This window comes from Micropterus salmoides, unplaced genomic scaffold, assembly GCF_014851395.1.
Source record: "Micropterus salmoides isolate LMB-PRFRI ecotype aquatic unplaced genomic scaffold, ASM1485139v1 Ms_hic_scaffold_13, whole genome shotgun sequence".
Taxonomy (NCBI): domain Eukaryota; kingdom Metazoa; phylum Chordata; class Actinopteri; order Centrarchiformes; family Centrarchidae; genus Micropterus; species Micropterus salmoides.
The window spans coordinates 1194132-1221036 of record NW_024040374.1 but is presented as its reverse complement, the minus strand read 5'-3'; the positions used below and the strand labels follow the sequence as shown (position 1 = coordinate 1221036).

At 41.2% G+C, this 26905-nt stretch overlaps 1 protein-coding gene across 12 annotated transcripts in view; it reads right to left on the bottom strand.

The window, feature by feature from the left end:
• The window catches only part of mast2 (microtubule associated serine/threonine kinase 2), a 205524-nt gene that overhangs the window by 23987 nt on the left and 154632 nt on the right, over positions 1–26905 (bottom strand). For 7 of the 12 annotated variants that reach the window (XM_038714996.1, XM_038714994.1, XM_038714992.1 and 4 more), the window contains 6 exons: positions 18419–18494; positions 16803–16823; positions 15778–15856; positions 14593–14747; positions 5717–5792; positions 4448–4657 (listed from right to left, as the gene is read on the bottom strand). In XM_038714996.1, the coding sequence (XP_038570924.1) occupies positions 4448–4657; positions 5717–5792; positions 14593–14747; positions 15778–15856; positions 16803–16823; positions 18419–18494 (617 nt within the window). The other 5 variants (XM_038715004.1, XM_038714998.1, XM_038714997.1 and 2 more) reach the window with 4 other exon arrangements.

Genomic DNA, 26905 nt, shown 5'->3' with positions numbered 1-26905 from the left:
TTTATTTACAGCATTAAATGTTGAAATGTATATTGTAATAGGCTGTATATTAACTTATTGGGAGAAAACAGGTAGTTCTATGTAAAATCAGATGTTGAGCACCCCCATACCGCCAAAATGGCACGATCCTCGTTTCGCTGCAAAGCTTCGACTGTGCGGTTGACAGTCGAATCAGGCTCCGCCCATTGAAGCATCGCATCTTCGACTATTCGGGGTCAGCTCTAATAGAAGGTTAACAGGTTACAGTCCAAACCAGGTTAAAATGATCTTTTTACTGATGTTTATGGACTCAACAAGAAGCAGTTTTCTCACTGGTCGGTCAGTATAAACATGAAATATAGGTTTATGTTAAACGATAGCTGCTCAAAGTCGAACATATTTTCACTCTGCGAACAAACGTGTTGTTTTGCAGGCGAGCAACTTGTTTTCTAAGACATGAATGGGACAGAGGTGACGTCTCCGATTGTGTAGCCTCTCGGGGAGAACTCATCACTTTCTCCAAACAGGTGATGTTTCCACCTGAGCGCAGCTGAGAGCCAATTAAAACCAGATGTCTGCAGCTGCATCTGAGCCCTGATAAACACGTTCAAGGTTCAGAGTGACAGATCACCGGAGCTGAGTTAGCACTCTGCCTTCCCCTCCGCCCCCAGGTGACCTACAGCGGTCTAACGGGATCTCTCAGGGGTTCCTGCAGAGGATGGCCTGGATGCAGGTTGCCATGGTGACCGCCAGGCAGGTCACTTAGGCCCCGTGACAGGGATGGATGAGGGAGAGGAAGAGAGGACGAGCAGTGTTCGAGGGAAGAAGGCGAAGGGTAAAAGTGGAGGAGAGATAAAAGGCAAGACCAGGAGCAGAGGAGGACGGAAGGAGGTGAAGTGAGTCGGCCTCCTGCGAGCTGCTGTAATGGGGTCATGACACGAGGACAAAGAACGGATGGATGAGTAAAGGAATGGATAAACAAGGAGGACAAAGGCGAAGGACTCCGACATGTCAAACCAGAACCAGTGGAATGATACAAATAATTCCTCGATGTTTCCCCAAAATAAATTCACTTCCACTGAATTAGGGAGGCAGAAGGTTGCCGATGTGTGACAGTATTTACCGTCAGATGATTTAAATTTGTCAAGAGATTTTCCTTAACTGCAATTTCCAAGATGCATGTTCCTTTAAAATCTCTTTGACATTTGGTTATTTTGTTTCTATAAATGGTTGTGCAATTGAATTTTCAGAAAACATCGCATAAAGTTGCATCTACCATAATAAATTATAAATATATAATAGATTAAAAATGATCCGTATTACCGCCCCTGTTTGAGACCACAGTGTTTGATACCACAAGGGCAAAATAAATAGTGAAATTCATTTATTTATTATGTGATTTGGGTGAACTGAGCGAATATATAAGCATAAAGAAACAAGATTAGATCACCGTCCAGAAGGGTTTGCCTGACACAACAGGCAAAGTGAGCCGACACCTTAACTACCCAGCAAGTTAGATGAACTAAACTCACACAGAAAAGCAGTGAAGGCACCTTTCATCAGGCCTTAATGGCCTAAAAGGTAAATCTAATTATGGGCATCCTTTCAAGTAGAACACCTAAAAGGCACTACATGAAAAAAATACAAGTTTTAAACGTATTATTAAAAGCATATTGTTCCCTTACTACTTCATTATTAACTGATCCAGAAGAATCTTTCAGAAATATAATATATCCCGCTGTCATACCACCAGTAAAAATGGCCCGATGACTCATTATAAAGTCTAAATTATTAACAAGCTACATATAAAGCAGCCACAGCAGTTCACTGATTACAAGAAGATTTAATAATGAATGTGTTTGTCATCGACCTCTGGAACACGCTCAGTTATTTTTATTGAATACATTTAAAGCGGTCATGCCACCTACAAAACCAAGCTACAACAAACACTGCTTGTTTTTAAAGTAGGTAAATTAGAATGAAATAATAAGAATTAAGGACTGTCAACTGAAACCAAACCTGAGCTGAAAGTGATTTCAAAGTTAGAGTGAGTTTGATATCAGGACAGGATTGTCCACTCGCTACACAGCACTTCCTGTCAACTTGGTGGAGTTAGCTAACGCGCTTCAATCTGCCCTCGGGTTTGACGGAAACTACGGAGAAGCTACAAGGCTCGTCGTCTTCATCATCATCATCATCAATGTGAACAGGTTTCAGCATGCCAATAAAGCTTGACCGAATCAAACCGAAATTGACTCAACTGTAAAGTCCGCGTCTGCCTCCTCCTCCTCCTCCTCCTCCCAGCTGTGAGTGAACACCTTGCACTCGCTCCTCCTCATCACCTCCTCCAGCACCTCCTCCTCCAGCCTCCTCTGCCACGAGACGCGAGACATGTTTCCACCAAAAAAACAAAACAAACCGCAAAAACGAGGGATTTCAGCAGGCAGGGAGGCTGTTTTCACACCTCCGTCCACCTGCTCACAGCCTCATCTTCTCCTCTGTAGGTCTGCTCCACCTGCTGCAGCAGTTGGCCGCCTGCCAAAAAAAAAAAAAAACAACCCCACATCCTAACGCCGCTTAATCAGTGATGTCATCAGCCAGCCCCGCATTGCAGCTTCGGTGTCTGACGCCTCTCCAGATGTGTTCAAGTCCAGTTCCTCACGCCCTCCCAAAAGCATTCGAACAGGCTTCACACACGTACATCCACACCCGCCACCCCCACCTCCCTCTCTTAGCCCGCCGGCCAATCAGAAAAAGAGGAATCCCCTGGAATCCCCGCCCATCCCAAAACCCCTCCGACTGCACCTCCTTCACCCCTCCTGTTCGTCTGGGAGAGTCATCTGTCAGCCCCCGGTGACCGCTGGAGTGTGAAATTAAAATCGAGGAGGATGTGAGTGTGTGTGTGCGTGCTCGCCTGCATATATGCGTGCGTTTCTAAGATTGAGAGATAGTTTGTGTGTCCCAGTAGAACAGAAGGTCAATAAGAGGCCGGTGGGAGCCATAATGTGAGCAGCCCGCCCCCCAGGCACTGGAAAACTGATCTAATAGAGATGTCACCACTGCCACACACATGTAACTACATTTCTAAATTCACACACATAGAAATACGTGCACGAGTACACAGAAACTGTCCCTGGTAAGCAAATCACCGTTGTTTGTCAGGAATAAACACAGCGAGTGTGTGTGAAGGAATGCGAGAGCTTGAGGGACTTTTATGTGTTTGAACTGGGCCGGAGTCTTTGTGCCTCCGCGTGACATCACGCGGCGAGGACGGCTGTGACCATGATGAGTGGACGAAGGAGCGCGTCACGCCGTGAGTTGTTCCAAGGTAAACCAAGCGTGACCGGGGAGCTGCCATAGTCATGATGTGTTCATCGGAAGTCCAGCATAGACTTGTTTTACACAGCAGACATTTCGATGAGTTACAGGAGAAATCATGGAATTGCTTTATTTTAGGGTTTGCAGGATATTAAAAAAAACAGTGTAGATCCTAAGTTATTCCACAGAAACCTTCTCAAATATTGATGTAATACTGAAAGCTATTCTTCACATTTGTTTGTATTTGATTGACAAATCTGACATGTGTTCAGCTGACTAGAAGAGCTCATGTTAGCAGTGAGTAGGGACGGATTTCAGACACAGCCAAACTGTTATTTGGAAAGTGTGACAAATATATATATAATATACTGAATATAACATTGTTAACGGCTACATTCCCTTAAGTTTACCAGTTTAACGGTCCTGGTGCTAACTTAATGAGAAACGTCTGGAATGGAGCCATTGTTAACGTTAACACCGGTGCTTTTCCTGCTGGGACAAGTCAAAATGTCTGCTGTGAAAGAGGTCTACACAGACAGATGGACATTATCTGATCTGGCTGGGAGCTATTTTTTGTGTTTTGGTAGATAATTTTGACATAAATAACTGTGGAGTTGCCTCTATTTGGCTTCTATCTAAACATTTTCTTAATATCCATCAGGGCTACAGAAGATTAAATAAAATTCAATTCTACTTTCTTTTCCTTGAGTATTTTCTTTTAAATGTTGTTTTAATGCATTTTATGCCAAATGTGAAGGACTTTTAACAGCCACTGTGTTATAACAGTGCTTTCTAAATAAACTTGCCTTGCCATGTAGCTGTTAAAACTTATATATCCTTTCTTCAAATATTCCATCTCGAGGGGCTAAATTATTTTTCTTTGGACAGTTTACTTTAAATTATTTATATTTACTATTTAAAGTTTTTTGTTTGTTTTAATGTATTGCCCTTCATCTCCAAAAGAAGCACTATTTTTTTTATCTTTAAATACTCTAGGAGTATAATCAATTTGCAAGGATAGTGGATCACAATCGTATATGGCTACTTTTGAGAGTTTTTTCTGCGTTCAAAGCTGAATTCATAACCGGATTGGAAATAAAAGTTGCTTTTTTTTTTTTTTGCAGGGCAGTGAATAAACTGTTGGACTTACATCTTGCAGCAGCTTCTCCAGGTTCTCCTGGAGCTCGTAGAAGTAGCGGGAGGTGATGAGGCCCTCCCTGCTTTTCTCCAGGCAGTCTCTGGACAGCTCTATCAGCTGATGGTGGATGAAGCTCAGGACCCCATCGGCCAGCGGGCAGACCTTATCCGGGGCCGAGGAGTAGAGCAGCTCCGCCAGACGCTCCTCCATTTGAGCTGTCGCCTGAGGGGAGGCGAGGAGGTGGGGAGGCAATTAGAGGGGGGGAGAGGGATGACTCACTGAAGAGGTACACGCATACCAGACACATGGAGAAACATACGTGACCAAAAACTGCATGAGCACAGGATAATGTTATATATTAATGTAATTCCCTTCACACTAAATAATACATTTTTAAAAACAGAATATTTGACATGCATGTCTGCATCTGTGGGCCTGTACGCCTGAGATAATATACATTCCCTGCACCATGAAACTATGATAAAATAAGCATCCAGATGGCCTAGAGCATATTACATCTTCATAACGTTCACAGAAATAAATAAACAATTTTGTGTAAAACTGACCTTCCTTTGACAGCAGCCATATTTTTTCACATGTTGCTACTGTAAACTTCTTTACAATTAAAGCCTTCTAACAACGAGAAGTGATTTAGCCTTTTCCATTTATATCATATATAAGCCCACATCAGATCCCAGCGTGGACTGGCCACGGCCTGGAAGTGACCCGTGTGCGCTAAAGAATAATGCGACGTCCCGCGCAGCACACGGAAGTTAACACGGGGGCCACAGAGGCTAGCATCCACGGTAAGTTTTTTAAGGTTATTCTTTGTTGGAACAAAGGGAATTTGTGAGCAAATGATAACGAGGATGAGGTGAAAGAGAGCTGCCGTCCTTCATATTTCCAAATCCCGCTAGCGCAGAATTATGTCAACGGTTGCCAGAGTTGCGGTCGACTTCTAATCTGACTGTCCAGACTCTATCTGACTTTCATTTGTTTTCCTAACTGGCAAAGATTCCAAGTGACTTGGGCTGTTCACACTGATCTGAGTCACATATGAGCAGAAAAATAAGATTTGGATCACTTTGATCACTAGGATGTCTAGTTAGATCTGGTCTTGGTTGGAAATTCTGATTACAATTTGGGTTTCAGCCTCAAACTTTCAAAACACTGAAATCAAGTCAAATCCTGTGACTTGATTCCAACATGTTGATCCCTGCATGTCTTCTATATCCACAATTGATTTATGCTGCACAGGAAGTGTGTGTCTGCAGTACAAACCTTGGGAAACCTTTCCTTGTACACATGGTTCATCATCACGATCTCATGGTCGAAGGAGATAGGCGAGCGCCCGGGACTGAAACAAAACAGACAAATAGAAACGAGTGGGATCACTAAAGCCTTCATGATGCAAATTTGTTAACTGATTACTGCATAAATGATCAGTCTTTAACTATTGTCTTATGTAATTCAATCCAACAACGGAAACATGCATCAAGCTCCATGTCGTCAACTTCACAAAAACAAAGTGCACCACTACTCACACAATCTGAACTTCTAGGTCCAGTAGAAATGCATTACTGTGTTACTATATTGAGTGTTTCAGTGCGTCTCCTGTCAAACACAACATCACTTCAACATGTGGCCGGTGTGCGTTTGACCTTTCTGTTGCCTCAGGAGGCAGCAAACGGTGAGTGTTACTTTGAAAAGGTATCGATACAGAAAAATGTTTTTGGGTTAGTTTAAAAGGTTTAAAACAGAAGAATCACAGCACATTAGAAATTAGCTTTAGTTTACGCTTCTCATGTATAATCCTGACAGAGCTAAGCTTTTTTCAGAAAGTTAATCCTGGACAATCTTTCAAAAACCTGTGAGGACTTACAGCTATATTGAAGGTATTTCTGGAATCCTTAAAGATTCGTTCAACGATCTGGATAAAAAAAGACTTTTTAATCTGTTTCCCAAAGGTTGGGATTTATCTCCTTGCCTTTTTTGGTTTTCCAAATACTGTCAGGGATTTATTTACCTTATGGTTTATGGAGACTCTCTGTAATGACTATACATGAAAATCACACATTCAAAGATCCAAAAAGTGGGACTATTCTGGACTTTGCTCTCTGCCTGCTCCTGACAGAACAGAACTGACCAGACTGCATGTGACAGACAGGACTGGTCAGGCCACCAGAGCACAGAGGGAATTAAAGGCAGGAGGGTGGTCACAAACACTAACGGGACCTTGGGGTCCTTCATCATGTGTGCGTCTTCAGCGGTGTGAAGTGAGGACCATGACAATCTCTGGACTCGCATGGCTGCACACCCGAACAAGAAGGTAACGCCTCTGGAGACCGGCGGACCAACAGGCTGAATGTGTGTGTGCGCGTTTAGCTGTCAGTAATAGACCAAGGCTGTCCACAACTCAAGTGCCTCTCTGCAGTTAGTGTCCATCAGCTCTCAGGGGGTTTTCATGACCTGACAGACTGACAGTGATGTCTCCTTCAATACATACCAGCAGCAACAGAATATCAATCCATCCAGCATTCACGCGGTGGACACCATTTTCTCTTCAGCTCCCTCCTCCTGGGACTCTTCTCTTCTCTTATTCTATCACGCACCACCCCCCACCTCCAACCTCTCTCTACAATAAGACAAAATAGCGACAGCAGCAATATCCTTGACCTTTCTATGTCTCACTTTCCGGGGAATAGGGAAAGACGACAGGTGACGGGGTGTGTGTGGGCAAAAGTCATGGGAGAGAGATTTTTATTCCAAGCAATGTTTGGTTTTGTTAGCCTGCTGGATTATTCATCTCATCCATTTATGTAAACATTTGCTTCTAAATATTGCAACTGCAAAAAAATCTAATTGCGATTTTTCTGCCAGATATTGCGATTAAGATTCGATGTTCAATTATTTAAAAAACAAAACAAATATTTATTGCCAGTCTATTTTTGACGGAAGCCGCGACAAGCAGCACAGAGCAGATGAACCGGGCAGGAAGTCAGACACAGAACGGCATAGAGAATCCCATCGATTTTCAAAATAAAACACCCTGTGCAGACTCGCGATTGTACATCAACAAAACAGACAAAAAAAGATTAAGAAAAGACAGTTTAACTACGTAGCCTACCTAATTATGTTAGAAGCACAAAGAACAAGGACAGCTGAACAAATTAACAAAATATGAACGAGTCAACAAAATCAGGCAGGCAAAATGCTCTTATTCTGAAATGCTGTGGGATATGTAGCCTGCAGAGAGCAGAACAAAACCGGTTCACAGAGAGAATCATTTTGTACAAAAATATATTAGTTCTGTTCAATTCTGTTCAATAAATCACTAAAACAAAAGGAAACTGTCCTGAGAGCCCATCTCACAACAACTTGCATATTTTCTTCTTGTTTTAAGCAAGCAAATAACCCACACACTGTTAATAACTTGTACTTGCTCATTTATAAATATGTTTAATTGTTACAGAACCAAAAACTTGTTAATGAAGCTTGAACATTCTTTAGTTCCTTCGTAAAGGTCAATAAGACTATTTGAATGGTGAACTTGTAATCAAACGACTAACAAAATAAAACTAAACTAATCAAAATGAAGAATCAACCAAACCAAATAAAATAAATAATAAATACTGCAAGTCTATAAATAAATAATACGAACATAAAAACATTCCTAGAGAGACTGAGAGGAAGGTAGGTGAGGGAAAAGTATGGATCTGGGGCTCCAGATGTCTTTGTTGGTATGAGTCATCGCCACACAAACACACACACACACACACACGACCTGCGAGATGAGGTAATGCTTTAAGTCATCCATCGGCAGCTCAAAGTCCAATTACCAGCTTAATAGGAATGAGAGTAGCCTGAATGTGACACATGAGCTAAACATCACGGAGGCAGTTTATCATTACGCCGACGCATACGGTGACACGTAACACACACACACACACAAAATTCAGTACATAACTGTGCTTCCATTTTTCTTTTGTTTTAAAGCTGCTTTGTTCTGGTGTGGATCGCCCCCCCCCCCCACGACCCGGTACGCAGGATAAGCGGTTGACGGTGGATGGATGGAAGTTCTGGTGTGTAATTTTCTGGTAAGTTTTTATTGTGAAAATGGCAAAAAAAGAGAAACTCAGAGCATTATTCTGTAAGTAAGTGAGAAAGTTGTTAATTTTAATTTAGGTGAACTTTCCCTATAAACAAAACAAGCCCCAACTGTGCGCCCACACACACACCCATTACTGATCAATCATTCAGACCTCACACCTTCAACTTTTAAAACTCTCCTTTCATGTTCATGTTTTTTGAAAAAGAAAAATCAATCAGAGCCCGGCTGGCTCTGCCAGTGGGCTCAGTAATTAAAGGTTAGCCTTGACAGAGACGGATTCAGTGCCGGAGGCTGTTATGTACATTCTTTAATTTTCACAGAATATCTTCTTCTCTCTGTGTTACTCCTCTTGTGCGCTCGTGGCTCCAAGCAGCCGGAGCCTTTATTAAAATAAAGCTCCCGTTCAGAGCGAGCTGCAGCGGAGGTCCAAGTCAAATCCCTGGGATGAATAACACAGGAAAGCCAGACAAAGGCTAATTACAACACGGCAATATTTCTACTGTAATGGGAAATAAAGATCGCCTCGCAGCAATCCCAGAAAAATGCCTTTGTCATTATTTTGAGAAACGACCTTGGAGATGAGGCTTCGGAGGAAGTTGTGGGAGAGCTCTTTTGTTTTAATGCGGGGCTGCAAGTTGAAAAGTTGGGACTGTGAGAAAGAGACAAAATATGTATGAAGCAGAACAGAAGATCAAATCTGTTTCAACCCCAGGGTGTTTAATAAAAACCGGATAATTAAAACACTGTTGGAAAGCCGAGCGGTGATGTCACGTGATGTGACAAAAAGGCACTCAAAATGCAAACGAGCTTATTGGTAGAGAGGGTAATTGAAGTAAATCAGACGAGACAGCAAATCAGATTGTGACGGTGAGGCGAGTGGGAGAAAGGGGTGAGGAGAGGGGGACGAGGCTGTGTGAGTGTGAGAGAGAGAAAAATAACACTGATGCTTCACAATTGATGCGGGAGACTCGGGAAATGAGAGGCCTAATTGACCGTGACAGAGAGGGGATGAGGTAGAGGTGTGTGTGTTTGTGTGTGATGAGCGCTGTGAATGTATGTGTTCACCACAGAAACCTCAACATCCCGTGATGAGATTCATGATTCCACTGAAAACATTAGTAAAATATCGCCTCAAGTGTCGGACAGGAGGAAGATACGTGTGATATTTTTGTTCAGTTTATTCTAAAACAGTAGAGGGAGAACCAGACCTTTATTTAAAAACAGGCTTACTTTAAAGGCAAGCTTTATATATCTTATTTCATTCGATCTGCTCTCCTTTTAGTTGCCTGTTAATGCAAACTCCATGTTTACATGTTGTCCGATTCCACAGCAGCTTTTAACCCTGCAACGCCAAGTGAATCATATGTGATACATGAGTTTTTAGAGACCTCTACATCATCAGTGTGATCATCCCCCCGCCCCCCAAAAACCTGATGGATACAATCATATACATGCAACGCACGGATAATCCACCAGAGGGACAAAATTCGTCCAGCATAGGTCCTTCAATTTAGACAACCAAGATGGAGGTTGTCAATCGGTGACCTACAGGTCAAGTTTAGCTAAGAAAAGAAAAACAGTCACATTGTTTCGGATACTTAATATGAATATTTACTGGACTGAAGCAATGTACAGTTATTTAATATTTCATAACTTTTATGGTGAAATCTTGTTTGTGCATCAAATTAGATACAGCACATATACAAGGTCATTTTTCATTCCATTAAGCTACATACACTCTTTTCATTATTTAAGTAAACTAATTAAAGGTTTAAAATAGACATATTTAGGTATATGTAACGCAGAAATAGAGATATTTTTAGCCTATATTGTATTTTCCTGCTGTGTCGAGATGCTAAATGTCTAATTGGATGTTTCCAAGACTCACTTCATAATAATTGTCTTTTGGTCATTGATTTTAAGTAAAAACTGACCAACTCAGAGGAGAAATACACTGTAATTTGTGTTTGGTGTGTATTTTTTAAATGCCAAAAAAGTACTGCATTGAAGATATCCTGATTATGGATGTCAAGTCAAGTGACACGGAGCAGTTAGGGGAAGATGCTGCTGCTGCTGCTGCTGCTGCTGCTGATAAAAGGCCTAAAACATGTTGTGTTCTGCATGTTTTTGATGATGTGGGCAAAACATTGCAATACATTTGGAATGTATCAAAACAAAAGTCATACATGCAAAGAGATTTTTGCATTTTTATTTTTTTATATTTGGCATTAGGAATAATAACCACTCCTTCAAAACATTTGAATTTTCTGTCAATTGTTTGATGGTTCAGGCTTTTATAATGTGAAATATCTGTGCAAGGATGTTTCACTGACGTACAAACCACATCATGGTGACACAGTTTCTAAATGACCAGAAGCATATCTTCAGAATAGCTGCAGACCTACCATACAAATGCAAGACATCAATAAGACTTACTAGACTTGCACTAACCATGTACAGCATTATGCTTTGGTTATTTTACTTCTCATCTACCTTATGTAGTTTGCTTTGTGATTTACTGTATGTCACTTGGCCGCTGGATCTCTGCGATCTCTAAAAGAAGGAGGTATTCTATCCACTGCAGTTTCTTGTTACTTTCCGGCCATGATTAACGAGAACACAGCTGTGATAAATTAAAGCTGGCAGGATAAATGAGCCAGCCTCTACTACCGATTCTGTGGTAGTTTGAGCTTTTGATACCTGGAAAAGAAGTTTTCTATATAATATATGTGAGTACTGATATGTATGATAGAATACAGTATGTGGTTTCCCAGACAGCGAGTCAATGGGGTGCAGCAACTGAAGCCTGTAACAGTGGCACCTGCACAGTATGATGGATGGATGTGGTTCGCTCATTACCACTGTATGGAAGAGTGGAGGGTCCACGGACAGAAAGATAGGGGGAGTGATAAGAGGTGATGGATAACCTGCAGAAACTAAACTGGGCAAGAAGAGCAACGCTAGAGAGGAGGGTAGGATCAGGAGGGGAACCAGAAATATTAGAGACGAACAGAGAAACTGTTAAATGATAAATAAGGGTGACTGTGATCCCTCACGGCAGAGTCATAAAATTAGCATATAATTGTGCTCTGCGCCTCATTTTCATTTGTTCAGTCTCTCTCATACAGAGACCCACTTGCCCTCCCCCGCCTCATGGGTCCAATCATCATCTCTCCCTTCAGTCACTCACTTCATTTCTCTCTCTGCTCCAGAACATTTTCCAACTGGTATTTTCACGAGCGCACTTTATCAAATTGGAATTGGATCCTAAACTCGACTGGCAAACAGAACCTGAGCACTAATCTTCAGCCTATACCTCTCCCTGTTGGTTATTTATCTGGACTTGCAGACAGTCACTAAGAGCTTTTTAATGACACTCACTGCTGGTGGACTAATATGTTGTCAGGCTTTCCACTGAGGCTCAACCACACCACACGTGAGGGGGTGGGGGGGGGCTGTTGGCTTCTGCCGAGACACTTTTCAAAGTCACCTTCGTGTAAATTAACTTGCTCACAGTCTACTCCATCTCGATAATTACAGCACTTTGGTTTTGTCAGCTTTTTATAATATTTCCGATAAAAGCTGGAACATTTTCGTCTCAAAACAAAAGGAGGTTATATGAGGACACAGGATTACCTGGGATGGCACTTCTTTATACACAACACACACACAGAGAGAATGAGCGAGCCTGACATCAATCAACAAACACAGTGGGACTCTAATCAGATACAAACCATGCAACTCTGTCTCACCTTCTTTGATCTCAGAGGATGAAAGAAGTCAATATCTCTACATAAAGCAACAGAGATAAAGACGAGGGGAAAGCTGCTGAGACAAGAGGCGGAGTAAGTGTGGGTGAGGAGGGAAAAAAAATGACGAAATAAGGAAAGTTTTAGGGAGGGATGTGGCTGAGAGGCAGTGACAGGCTGAACATCAGTAAATGAAGGCAGGAAGTGGGTGGAATCTAAAAGCAGATCTTAACAGGTAAGAACAGAGACGGAGATAAAGACAAAAGACATTTGAGTGAATGAATGAAAGAGACAGACAGATCCACAGGTGGACAGGTGAGTGTCACGGATATAAACAGTGCGGACATCCTGCTCGCTTCCACCTGTCACGGACACGTCAGAACGACGGGTCTGACCTTTCTGAAGGCTGACACAAACACATACAGGCCAGGGCATCAAGGTATGCTGATGTGTTTTCGCCTTATGGGAGGCCAACTCAGGTCACTGAAAAACTACAGTTCGCAAAGCACCAGTGCTTCTTTTCACAGTTTTTCATCTCTATCATTATGATACTTTAATTAATTTTGTGGCACATTTTAAAATCAATACAAGTTGGGGTCACTTTATTAGGTACAATCAAATATAATCCATTTCAACAGCTCAGCCAGAAACTCCACAGTTACAAAGATAATATTTTGACATGTGAATATTACATTTAATCATTTAGCTGAAGCTTTTTATCCAAAGCGACTATATATGTCACGCCTCTGGAGCAACTAGGGGTTAAGTGTCTTACTCAGGGACGCATTGGTGGATGTTGCAGCAGGAACTGAACACGGGTCTTTTACACCAAAGGCATGTGTTTTAGCCACTGCGCCATCACCACCTCACGTTAGAAACACATTTTAATATAACAGAGTCCAGTACATAGGGCTGGGTGATATGGCCAAAAATGTTATCACAATAAAAACATTTCAATTCATTTGATATCGATAATTATCACTATTAATATCATATCATTATTTCTTTCAAGTTTAAAGGCTGATTTTTGCTCCTGAGTGAAAATCAAAGAAACCAGATTGTTAATTATGTGGTTTGACTTTTCTTTATGCTCAGAATGTGACAAACATTTGATGCCAAACAGTTGGTCACTTAACAAAACTGAGGTAGAACATTCAAAACTATTATGATACAATCTTTTTTTCAACAAATATGATTAGTAAATCTTTTTTCAGTCCTTTTTTCCTCAACAAAATAAATATCTGATAGAAAAAATAGGTAACTGTTCGTGATTCAAATGAATAAACCAATTATTTATAAACAATATATTGAACATTTATTATATTGTTATTGAGAAAATTATATTGCGATAATTATTGTTTTATTGCCGAGCCCTACCAGTACAACACAATAACTAACTATGACCTAATTAGCAAATAGTTGAATTAATACCTCTCTGACACTGAACATTATAATCTCTGTAAAAGAAAAAGACGTGGCAGAGCTGTTGTAGTGGGTTGTATAGGTGTACCTAATAAAGTGACCAAGGAGTGTAGAACACCCTTAGATAAGCAGAGTTACAGAGGTCCAAATGTTAAAGAATAATGATGGCTTTTGAAAGGTTTCAGCAGTGGGAGGATGTGATGGCACAACAGCTAACGACTTTAGGCCAGGATATCTGGAGGAGATTTAAAATGTCTGAGACGAGAAGACTGGACCGGCCCATTGAGAGCCTTAAAAACAAACAATGAGATTTTAAAATCAAATCTATACTGACTGAGGAGACACAGGAGTGCTGTGGTGTGCTTTTTTAGTGCCAGTGAAAAGTCTAAGACACAGGAGACTAACTGATCCCTAACCTACAGTACAGGAAACGAGTCTAGCCAACAAGAAATGAAGTGGCTGTAACTTTCTACACTGGATATTGTTGTCTGCAAACAGGATCGAACCACTGACATCTCAAAGTTGACTCACCAAAGTTCATGCTCAAATCTGGGAACACGGCGAGTCAGGTGTCCTAACAACACTCATCAGACCCAGAAGAAACCTGCCTCTACAAGTCTGCTTCTTTAACCTAATGGTTACGATGGAGCAACTGAATATTTTTATCCTCTCAAAATTTCCATTCAGTCTTAAATTTAGCACTCCAGCTTTAAAAACAAACTTTTCTGATGCAGAATATAAATGTTCTAGAAGATTGTGGCCATTAGAGGAAGAGCACCGAAATGCGGCTGCTGCTGCTGCTGCTTGCTGCAGAGACACAGACAGGGCTTTGCAAAGTGTTTGTGTGGGCGTTTAACTTTTGACAGAGGTCCTACCTGAGGCTGCGGGAGCGCGGTCTCATGGCGGGGGAGCAGCGACCCTCCTCGTCCGTGATGCTCTCAGAGCTGAAGTGTTTGGTGAGGAAGTGCAGCTCGTCCGGAGTGGGCTGGAAGGGCAGCTGGTGCAGCTTCTCCTGAGATGAACAGGAGGACTGTGAGAGGAGGAGCACAGAGGGAGCACAGATTACAACCAGCACTGCAGCTACTGCGGGGTTAGGCTGGAGCTAGGCTAAGACTAGGGTTAGTCCGGGTCAGGTGAGGTCGGGGAGCTGGGTGGATCTAGGTTTTTCTCCCTGAACACTGGCCTGTCCCAATAATTCAGAGTCTGTATGTTACTTGTACACATCTTCATCTTCTTTTTCTTGTATGTTCTGGATCAATTCCAGTGAAATGTGACTTTACATTGTGCATAGAGGCAGAGCTACGTTAGTGATGCTAACAACATTAGACTACGGATCTTAAAATGTTAGTCCGAATAATGGATATCCAACTTCACGGGAGATTTTCTGTTTTATTTATTTAAAGTCAATCAGAGCCACAAATCTGGATTAAAAAGTTAAATTAGACGTCTGGGATACGTATATTTTAACGGGGGACTATATTTTAATGTGAAGCAGGTCCAAAAATACACCGTGCAACATCATCATTACGATGCTGCTGAAACAGTTGGTTATACATTCATTCCCCTGCCTACATGCCTAGATGTTTTTTGACTTGTAAGTTACCAAATAAATAATTACTGGGCACCGAGGGAAGTCCTTCACATCCAAGGAGTCATTTATTTTCCCTAATAAGAAGAATCAAATAAGTCCTGGGTCTCTGTAAATACAGCTCGCACAGCCAGCTAACTCTGCTCACTGCCTTTGAAGCATGCTGAGCCTCATTCTACAGGCGGCAGGTACCGAGATACTGCACACTGGGGTATTAAGAGTGGAGATGAAGGAACAGCAGAAGGAGAAGGAGAAGGATTAGACCAGCGGGACAGTTGATATGTCTCTGTGAATGCAGGAAAAGGAAAAAGAGGCGGGAGAACAGGGGACTGTATTATGGCTGAGGTTTAGCTGAGAGGAGGTTTTGTTTGCTTGTTGCTGTGCAGTAAAGTCAGAGGAAGCAGAAAGCATTTACTGCTGGGCTTTTTGCGATTCACAGATTAGATAACACATACAATAACTAGATATTTACCGAGACAGTAGAGCTGGGAGTGTTGGTGCCATAGCCAGAGGAAGGCAATGAGGCCAGAGACCAGCGCCTGCCATCCGTCCTGGGGGAAGAGGAGGAGGAAAAATATATGAAAGCATCCGTTTTTTAACATTTAAACACATTTTACGTAACAGCCAGATCAAGGAGACGCAAGTTCATCACATACAGCAAAGCAATGATACAGCTGAAGGAGGGAAAATACAAACACAAGGAGAACATGGACTCTGAAGTACAGGCGAAGCCATGAGGAGGATCCACTGAGACTCTGCAGACAAGGAAAGCAAGATCTGGATTTCACACTTTTTATTTTATTAAAATGTAATCCAACCGTTATTCTGTATTTTTATCACTGTCACCAAATCCCGTGTAAAGACAGAACAGCTCTGCGGGTATGGTTTTTAACAAACAGGAGAAAAGCGACGGATGAATCCACATGTGGTGCTCTAGTGAGTATTTGGAGCAGCATGACGGTTTGTGTGGGACTGAGTCAGAATAAACATGATGATGAAGGAACATGTGACCCAGTGCAGCAGTGAGGCTCACTGAGGTGTTTTTATTAGTATTTGGAACAAAGGAGCTCTACGTCCTTAAGAGGAAGAAGACAAGTGCTACACACACAAGACTTGTTAGTGGATACATTCACTGTTGGGTCTTTTCATGAGATTTCTTGACATTGAGATAACAGTAAAATACAGAATATATATCACCAGCCTTACCCTCTAAATATAATCTGACCAAGAGATTTTCAACATTTTGTAAATCATCACGTTGAGGTCCCAAAGATTCTCCAGTGTTCAGCAAGTTTTAGTATGTCGGCAGGCTCAGTGAGTGTCACATCAGTTTGAAGACACAGTTCTTCGTTTAAGAGTTTGCCAGTAGAAGAGGAGAACCTGCAGGGTTCTCAATGTCATTCAGAGAGTGTGGGCTCAGCCATGCAGGACGAAGGGCAGGAGGGTAGCAGCAGGAAGAGGGAGGAGAAAGGGCTAAGGTCAAAACTGAGAGGTTACCTGTCAGCCCTGTGTCCGTGACTGTGAGGGAGACAAGACAGTGGGTTTCTTTTTATAGCCGTTAGCAGCTGTCAGTCACACACACACGTACACACAATCTCCAAGCCTTCCCAGTCCTCACACCTCCTGAGTTTGATCTTTTAACACTTGTAAAGTAAGTAATAAAGTAATTAACTCAGCAGATCTCAGCTGGTCCTAGTTAACCCAACTAAAATTAAAAACTTAAGCTGCAGATTTTCCTTAAAAAATAAATGTAAATAGGAATGGAAGTTGTACAATATGGAAAGAAATTCAAAATAAACACAAAAATAATCCTGTGAATAATTCCAGACTCTCTCTCTCTCTCTATATATAAAGAATTTAACAGTAAAATTGTGAAATAATTCAATACATCTTTAAAACTCAGCTCTTTGTTATCAAATATTAATTCATCCTCCATCTCAGAACAAGTTCTTAAACATAAAAAATGTAAAAATAAATCAATCAATAACTAAGACTAAAATAAATAGAAAGGGCAAAACATTTGAAAAAGAAGTTTTTGTGTCACATTCATCATCATTAGAATCATACTGCTGTAGAATTGACTGCAGCGCACTGCTTAAACCTTTTTTTTTGAGCTACACAAATTTCTTAAACATAAGTCAATCCTAACTCTCCTCTTCTAAGAGAAAAAGAATACAAAGATGCTGTTGTGCAGCCAGCCAGGGACCCTCAATGGGTGACCTGTCATCTCATCCTCCACCACACGGTGTCGCTGCTGCCTGGCGTCTGCGGTGAGGCTGCAGCACTGAGGACAGCAGTCGGACAGAGAGGGATTTCCAATTTAAATCAACATTAACGCTCTTATTGGCTGCTGCACCGCTGCCATACAGCGTTGATGATGCTGTTGTGGAAATAACCCGAGGGTTCACTGCGGCAGGAAAGGTTTGTTACCATGGAAACATCATCTTAACGAAGGTTTAAGAGGCAGGCTTAGTGAGAATTTCATAACATTTTACCAAACTTTACCCTACATGTTAATCTTGGATCGAAAATCCCCTGAACATACATGCATCTATCTGTCAAAGGTACATGCAGAAATGCTATTACGCACACACACACACACTCTTACTTCGTCCTCCCCTCTCAGTAATTACTGCGCCGAGAGCCCAGACAGATAAGAGGTTTATTAATACCGGTTTGAGTGACAGCGTCAGAGTGATCATCTGCCTCCTCATCAGCTCACACACTATCACCAGGAGCAGCAGCAGCATCTCGGCTCTCGAGGCGCCAAGGCCACTGAGCCGCTTCACATCGTTCAAAAGATATGGACATTAAAAGCTCATCCAATACTCATCTTTATTTCTTTCTTGATTTTATTTCCCATAAATTATTATTAACTGTACTGTTTAACACAGTGAAGTAACCTGCTGCTTGCGAGGCTTTAGTTAAAGGAATATGAACAGGGCAGTAGGCAGGATTTTAGGAATACTGACAAAAAAACCTTTTGTTTGTGTAAATGCTATTTTTATAATCCAACTTCCACCAGATTTTTACATTACCGATTTCTTCCATCCTACCCTACCTATAAGATGCACAGATTTTCTTTTCCAGGTGTGTGCTTCAGTGTGCCTCACCTGCGTGCAGGAACAAAGGAGAAGTGTGCAGCTGTGTTGGGGGAGAAGTTCCGCGGGCTGTCCAGAGGGCTGGTGCCTGAGAGACAGAAAAGAGGGAAGGAAAGAAAAATCAGAGGAGAAAGAACAATAGGTAAGCAACCTGCTGAAAATACCGATAAGGTGGTAGCTTCGGATATGATCCAAGACTGTACACCACTTTCAACATATTGACGAAGCGGCACAACTTCCTGTGAGAGGAACGAGCTCACGAACAAGCAAAAGGAATAAACTGTTCTGAAACTAAGAACTACATGACGAAAAAAATGAGTTTTCGAGCTGATCAGTGAATATAACGGACTGACCGTGAAGTTGTACATGTGTTGTGAATATATATACGGAAAACACTTTTTAACGGATAAAGGCTGATTGCGTAGAGTTCTAGAAGTCTAGGTTGTTTTATTTTCTTCATGGACAATGTTAGGTGACTGACAGATGGACATCTTCAAGGATGGATATGAAACTCACTTGGTTGACTCTTCAGTACAAACGGTTAACAGCTGTGTGTGAAAAATATCTGGATCTTTGATTAAAAAAGTCAAGGGCACAAACCTGTGGAGATAAAAACTGAAGGAAAGAAGTCGACTACGACTCCCAAGGTACATTTCAGCAAGAAACACCCATTCATAGAGTTTATGCTGCGTTCCAGACAACTACAAAAGGTACAACGGGACGCGACTCAAAGTGGGAATTCCTACTTGTGATCTCGGGGCAAATCCATAAACTCTGACTTCCTGAAGAGGGAGCTGTCTGACGTCAATGGAACAATGGAAGCACACACAGTAAATGGTAAACCACCAACTAAAAGGCAACATAAAGTACATTTACCTGTATTTAGTAAAACCTAGGGGTGTGATGTATGCTGTGATAGTAATCAGCTGGACCCGCTCGAGCTGTGAGTCCAGACAGCTGTGACGAGTGGTAACGTAGCTGGTAGAGTTTTGCAACATAAACATCTAAAAACTGAAGCACAACCTTGCTGTGTTTGGGAGTGTGAGCTGCACTTTATCTGAGCTGCTGAAGTTAACATGTGTGGATTTGTGGTGAGATTTCTGCCTGATCAAAAGTGTTTCACATGCAGCCCCAAACTGTGTCGGTCAAACGGTCTAAACGTTTCTACCAGCGGACCAAAAACGTACTGCACAGCAGTGAAAAGGGCAGGTCGACTTCTCATTAAATCATGACGTTAGTCTGGTAATATTCTGACCTTTTTCTGGACATGTCAGAGAACACAGATGTGTGGGAGAGATTTTAAAAAATGCAGAACGTTTTAACCATGAGCAGAAAATCTGCTGAAACACAGGAGCTATTAAAGTCCAGGAGTTTATAACTAAATCTAAAATTAATAATTTATCATTGAGGTGAAAAGGTGCCACGGTCACATTTAAAGAGGTTACTTCCCCAAACAAAGTCCCAAAGAGGAGGGAAGACTAAATCACGACTCAGCAGAGATCTACAGGAGAAACAGAGCTGAGAGCAGCACAGAATGACTGAGTGCTGCACTGACTTATTATATTATAGATTTTGAATCGCCACCTGAATTTTTTGTTTCTCTTTATATAAATAAATTTAAAAAATCACCATAAACTGGTGCAGAAAAAATCATCAGCATTCAGGAAATAAAGTGTTTAATACTCAAAAATGTCAAATAATTCAGCACTAAAGATTTCTTAAAAATAGTGTTAAAATCTCGCTTCGATCTCGTGAACCCAATTTCGCATCTCTTCTCGTGGGTTAAGTGTCTCGTCACACACCTAGTAAAACCTGTCCTGTATGTAGACTGATGTCAACATATGTCGCCAATGTTATTAGGTAGCTGGTTACGGTAAATAATCTCTGAAAGTCATCTCAGTTATTCAGGAAAACTGCCAAAACATGCAATAACTAGGGCTGGACAATAAAACAATAACAATAATTATCGCAATATAATTTGTTTCAATAACAATATAACAAATGTTCAATAAATATTCAATAAATGTTTGACTTTTTCATTTGAATCATACACAAATTAGGACTTTTTTTTTTTTAAAGAAGATGTTTATTTTGTGGGGGAAAAAGGACCGAAAAAAGCTTTTACTTAATTTGACTCATGCATATTTTTTGACACAGATTTTATCATAATTATGTTCTAACTCAGATTTGTGAAGTGATCCACTGTTTAGCATCTAGTGTTGACCATAATTTTAGAGTTTAAACCACAATTAACCATCAGGTTTCTTCAACTTCCACTCAGGAGCAAAAATCAGCCTTTAAACTCAAAAGAAATAACGATTTGATACTTATCGTGATAATTATCGATATCGAAAGATATGAAAATCTTTATCGTGATGACATTTTGGGCCATATCGTCCAGCCCTAGCAGAAACATTACAAAATATACAAAATATACTGACTTTTGCAGATTGCCAACTGATGTAGCTAGACGGGAACACAGTTAATGAATAATCAGTCTGTTCATGTTTGGTGTCGTGTAGTTTGAGGAAAGTCGGAAATTTCAACTGGGAAATTCCGACCTCCAACTGTGACTGGAACACAGCCTTAAAACTCTGTTTTGTGGGCGACCTGAAGCTAAAGATTTAACTTTGTAGAAGCCTGATAAAACATTCAGCGGTTTACATCAGTAAATAATTCTGAGATGACAGATTCAAAACTAACATAAACTTGTAGATTTGTTAAATTATCCGGGAGATTTCTGTTGAGGTCCATGTTGAGGAATATTTAAGATCAAACACTTCCACAACCATCATCTTCTCCAACTGCAAACCTCAAAATATAAACAAGAAAACAAACATCACCCGGGTGAATTTGATTCAAGGCTTTTTCCTGCTGCATGTTAAGGATATGTGAAAACAAATTACAGGATAAATGAAAAAATAATAGGCCTCAGTATGAAAGCATGTGTGAAGTGTTTTGCTTGTTCCTAGATTCTGCCTCCATTTTCCATCTTCTTCAGGCCCTCAACAAGATGAGAGCAGGATGGGTGAGCGAGAATGTGAATGGAGGGTTTATGGAGGGAAGAGCAGAATCTCAAGTGATGAGGACGAATTAAATTGGAAGAGACAAAAATAAAGAGAAATACGGGAGCTGAAAGAAAGGTGGAGAGATAAGAGGGCAGACTAATCCGTCTCGTCCATCCAGAGAGAGAGAGAGGTGGATTTAGATAAAAGGAGGACAACCCGTGTTTACACTCACTGCTACACAAATTACAGAGAGAACAATTTCAGCCTTCAAAAGAACCATGAGAGAAAAGAGGAGAGAAGGTCTCAGAGGAGAAACGATAGAAGATGACCAAAACCATCAGTATCTATGTCTCATATTAATATTGTTGCTTTTATGCAGTACTGCAGCTATTTGATAGAAATTGTGCAAAGTATAAAAAGCAGAACACCGGCTTACCGTGGCCCCGGTTTGTGCCTCTCACAAAAAGCTTCTGGTAGCCTTAGCAATCCTTTACAAAAATGATGTCTACATGAACGAGATTTATTTCTCTTCAGCGGCAGTAAACACAACAGATGGGCCAGCAGATAACTGTGCTGTTTAGGGCTGACAAATAGTAATGTTAACTGTGATGAATAAACCCTATTGAGCATCTGTGTGGCATCCTCCAACAGAAGGTGGAGGAGAGCAACGTCTCTAACACCCACCAGCTCCGCGATGTCGTCATGAAGCAGTGGAAGAGGACTCCGGTGGCAGTGAAGCTCTGGTGAAGCCATGAATGTGCTTCTAGTTACTGTCTCTAAATGCTCCGCTGAGAAAAATTGAAAAATTGCAACATCCGTAAGTAGTAAAGACATAAAAAGTGTGAATGGGCAATAATGACCCAATCGGACGTACATGAGTTAACAAAAAAGAAAAAATTGCAGCAACAATGGCTTCTTTTATCTGTGCTATTTGTTATATAAGTGGACTGATGCTTTATGTCATTTCAATGAAATGGTAAAAAAAAATCATCCATGGGTCAGAAGCGCTTTACCGGTATTAGTCCACATCTATGTCCACTGAAAATGACTTTGACAGAGGAGGTATGTCTGAAACTATCCATATAAATGAGAAACTCCCAAACACAAATAGGCTAACTTGAAGTCAACGTCACACTGAATAATTAAGTGAAAATGAAACTTAATTCAGTCCGATTCTCAGGCTCCACAAAGAGGAAACATCCATGTTCTGAACATAAAACATCTGGGAGCTGACACCCAGAAAATAGATGATCCCCTTCTGAATAAACTTGAGATTTCTTTTTTTTAATAAGCGTACTAACACGTCGAATATTAAAGGCCAGGCTGCTCTTGAGTGTTGGTGTGTAACTAATAATTCAGTGGAGGGGAGACGGCGAGGGTGAAGGGGTGCAGATGGATGGGAGAGGAAAAGCTGTCGGCCTCAGAAACAGGAGGCGATATTAAGCAGTCGGACATTTCCACATCAATTATGCATTTTCCTCAGCAGCACGTCTGGACGGAGCAGAAACTCAAATATTAATACGAGCATTTGCTTTCTGTCAGATGGGAATCTCTGTGGCTGGAGTGCAGAACACGGACGTACTCGAGCGAACACGTGTGTTATTAGTCAAACAGGAGCTTGTTAGCGTCCATCGCACTTGTGTGGAAAGTCTCGAACGTGACCTTGTGTGTTGCGTGGACGCTGCTGAAGTTACATTTAAAAAGACACAAGGGTCTCATCGGGGTTAGTACCGGGCTCAGCCACCGCACTGCCACACTTCATGGCACCAAGTGTGTGTTTATACATTTGTGTGTCGACCATCAGTCAATGTAAGGCTTATTCACAGACAGCAGAATCCATCTGTCTCTGATATATTTGCAGGATAATGTCTCTGTGCTCTCAGGTGTGTGACATGAGTGATACTTGGTAGTGCGATTAGACAACAAATCGACAGACTTAAAATAAATCGGCATCTGTTTTGAGCAAAAACACCAAATATCCTAAGTTCCAGCCTCTCCAATGTGAGGATTTGCTGTTTGGGCTCTAGGGACTGTTTTTAAGATTTCCTGAATAACTGATGAAAGATTTATCATAATGAAAATAACATTTAGTCGCACTGCTTCTGCATTTTAAGAAGCAGTAGTACGGACCGCATAACCTGACCTTGCTAGCTGTCCCAGATGCTTTCAAACAAGTTCAATTCCAGAGCCAAAAATAAGATACAGCTGCTGTTGTAGCTTGAGATGCGAGATGAAAAGTATCCGATGAGGGAGGAAGACGACGAGTGCAGGTCTAATTGCAGATACATGGCTATTGGCATATATGTCGGCTGATAAGTAACAAGATACTGCCAAAGATGTGTTGACAAACTGCTTCGTCGGACCACGAGGGAGCACAGATTATTTTTCCAACTGCAAAACGCCCCACTCAGTGCTCATCTTGATCACTGAAGAGAAATGCATTTCATGGGTTTCTTAGAAGAAGTATTTACATTATGTGTCTGTTAGTGGATTATTTAAACTTTCAGCTTCAAAAACATCCTGTATATGTTGGACAAGAGTGGAAACACTCACACAAAGTTAATTCTCACATTTTCATTAAATTTTGTGATCAGATGTGTCCTTTGTGAACCTCCGCATCTACAACAGCGGCTTTGAAAGTCTTGTCCTGTAGTCTGCAATTAGCTTGAAGTGAAATAGAAGAAATATTTCCTGTTGACGTTACTGACAAGCTAGTGGTAGCTAGGATTTACCCATGTTTACCCAAACTCAGTTCTGAGATGATTTGGAACCCATCTGTTAATTTGCACGATGCTCAGGTTTCTTTTTTACCCCCACTGGCCCACAGGCAGTCACCTGTCATGGCTGTCATACAGCCAAGCGCCTACTCACAGTCACAGAGGTCATTCCAGCTCTGAAGTGATCCTAGAAACACCAACATGCCTCATTCCTACCACACACCACAGGCATGTGATGTCCACGGGGGTCCAGGGTGACTTTCAGCATCTAAACATTCCCTGATTGGCTACAGAGAAAACCCGAATCACTCTTGAGATATATTTGAATAATACTTTCCACTTCTTGTCAGGAAAGAAAACTGAACAGTGAAGCCAAGTGAAATGTAAATTACAGCTGAGAGCACCTGGTAGGCGGTCTCATCACAAGAGGTATAGACGCTGCTTTGCTGTCACATTTTTAGAAGGTTTTTATGTGCTGCAAACTGCAGTGACAGTGACCTACTTAAGCAAAGACCAGAAAATACACCAGCGTATGAGTTACATGCAAATGTAATATCTGCTTTGTCTCCTTCAGTCTCGCTGCCTCTCCAGGGAGAGTGTGGTTGGGATAACAAAATACAGCTATAATTGGGGAGGGGGCGGAAAGGAAAAAAAAAAGTCAACAACTTGTATTTCCTCAGGAGTGTGTGACAAGAAAAGAGAAAAGCCCAGATCCTTGCCGTCTTTCTTTTTGTCCCTCGTTACAATTACAAAGACGAGCGGCGGCCGATTGTTTGACAGAATTCATCAGAAGTCAGAGCACATAGAGCTGCCAATCATCAGCTAGCCTTCGCCAAATAACAGCTCGCTGTCAGCCAGGAGGAGAGAGGGAGGCGCAGGGTGGGTGGAGAGGACGAAAATGAGAAGATGTAGATGTTGAAAAGGAGAAAAAGAGGACGAAGGGCAGAGGGAAGAAACTGAAAGTAGACTTTATGGAGATGATAGAAGTGGAAACGAGACATTTATTCAGACTTTCAACATTTAATAAAAGTCAGTTTTGGAGAGGATTGGTCCTCATCAGCCCTGCAGGATATTAGGCTTTATAGGAATCTCCATTTGATTAGCAGTAAACGGTTGAGTGATTGAAACCATGATGAAATCCGTGATTAGGGCCAGAGCGAGAGATTTAGAGAAGAAGAAGAAAGAAAGCAATTATCTATGTGTAGAGCCGTTCTCTGAGAATGAAGGGAAAGGTTTAATGGCCTCCAGCGGTGCATATAAATCAGTTAGGTAACAGCCAACAGAGAGACACCACAGCCGTGGCTTATAGCTAGATGTTTTTATTAACATTCGTACATTCCTGTGGAGGCAATATCAAACTTAGCATAAGGCTGAAACCACATTTTCTGTAAACATTATTTCACTGTGTAGGTGGTTCTGAAACAACAGGAGCGAACATTAATTAGTGATATTTAATTAGCAGTATTTATTTCCTCAGCGGGGTCGGGGGCACAAAAACACTGTGAGGCACCATGGCAACACGGCAGCCACAGCAGCCTGCTGGATGGAAGGACGGAGGAGTGTTGCTGCTGTGACCACCAGACTACCAGACTCTCACACTTTCTTTTCCCATCTCTAAGGCTGCAACTAACGAACTGGTGTTTTCATTATCCATTCATTTTAATATTTAGTCTACATATGATGTCAGGAAAAAAAAAAATAAAGCACATCACATGTTCCCTGAGCTTAGACTTGCAGTTCATTTGTCTCATTGGAGGTTTAAATATTTATGCTGAAATCAAACTATGATATAAAGCATGATATAAGCTTGCAAACATGCTTCCACCCTCTTAGTCGGCAGCTAAAATTGTTTTTGGCAAAAGCTTTTTTGCTACTTCTATTTACCTGCCTCTTTAAATCTCTTATTAGCTTCAAATTTAAATGCATTGCACATTTTCTTTTTCAACATTTCTCTCTATTTTAATTATTATTAGAAAGAGGGAGAAAGATAGGAGGAGACAGGCAGCAACGGGCCACAGGCTGGATTCAAACCTGGGCCTTTACAGTAAGGACTCAGCCTTGTTTCACCTTTATTGGATAGACCACAGTAAAGCGCACAGACAGCAAACGGGGAGGAGAGAGTCCGGTAAAGTAAATTACATGTGTCCATTTACTTTTAATGGACACATGTAGGGCTGGACGATATGGCCAAAAATGTTACCACGATAAAAAGTTTCATATCTTTCGATATTGATAATTATCACGATAAGTATCAAATAGTTTTTTTTTTCCGAGTTTAAAGGCTGATTTTTGTTCCTGAGTGAAAGCTGAAGAAACCAGATGGTTTATCGTGGTTTAAACTTTTCTTTAAAGGTCAACACTTGATGCCAAACAGTGGATCACAACATCACAAATCTGAGACAGAACATTCCAAAAATTTATGATAAAATCTTTGTCAACAAATATCTTTAAGTAAAATTACGTCCTAATTCGTGTATGATTCAAGTGACATTTATTGAATATTTATTGGGCATTTGTTATATTGTTATTGAAAAAAAGTATATTGTGATAATTATTGTTATTTTATTGTCCAGCCCCAGACACATGTAATATGTTTTACAGTTTCTGTGAATATAATCCAATTAATCTTATTTCCATACTGTATAGACACCTCACTTTGAAAACCGTGTTTTGCATCCTCCTCGCGCTAAATCCATCCAGTCCGACCCAGTTTGATAAATAGTGTTGTACGTGGTTCTCGTACGGCGTAACATGAAGACTTCACAGCCTCTCTT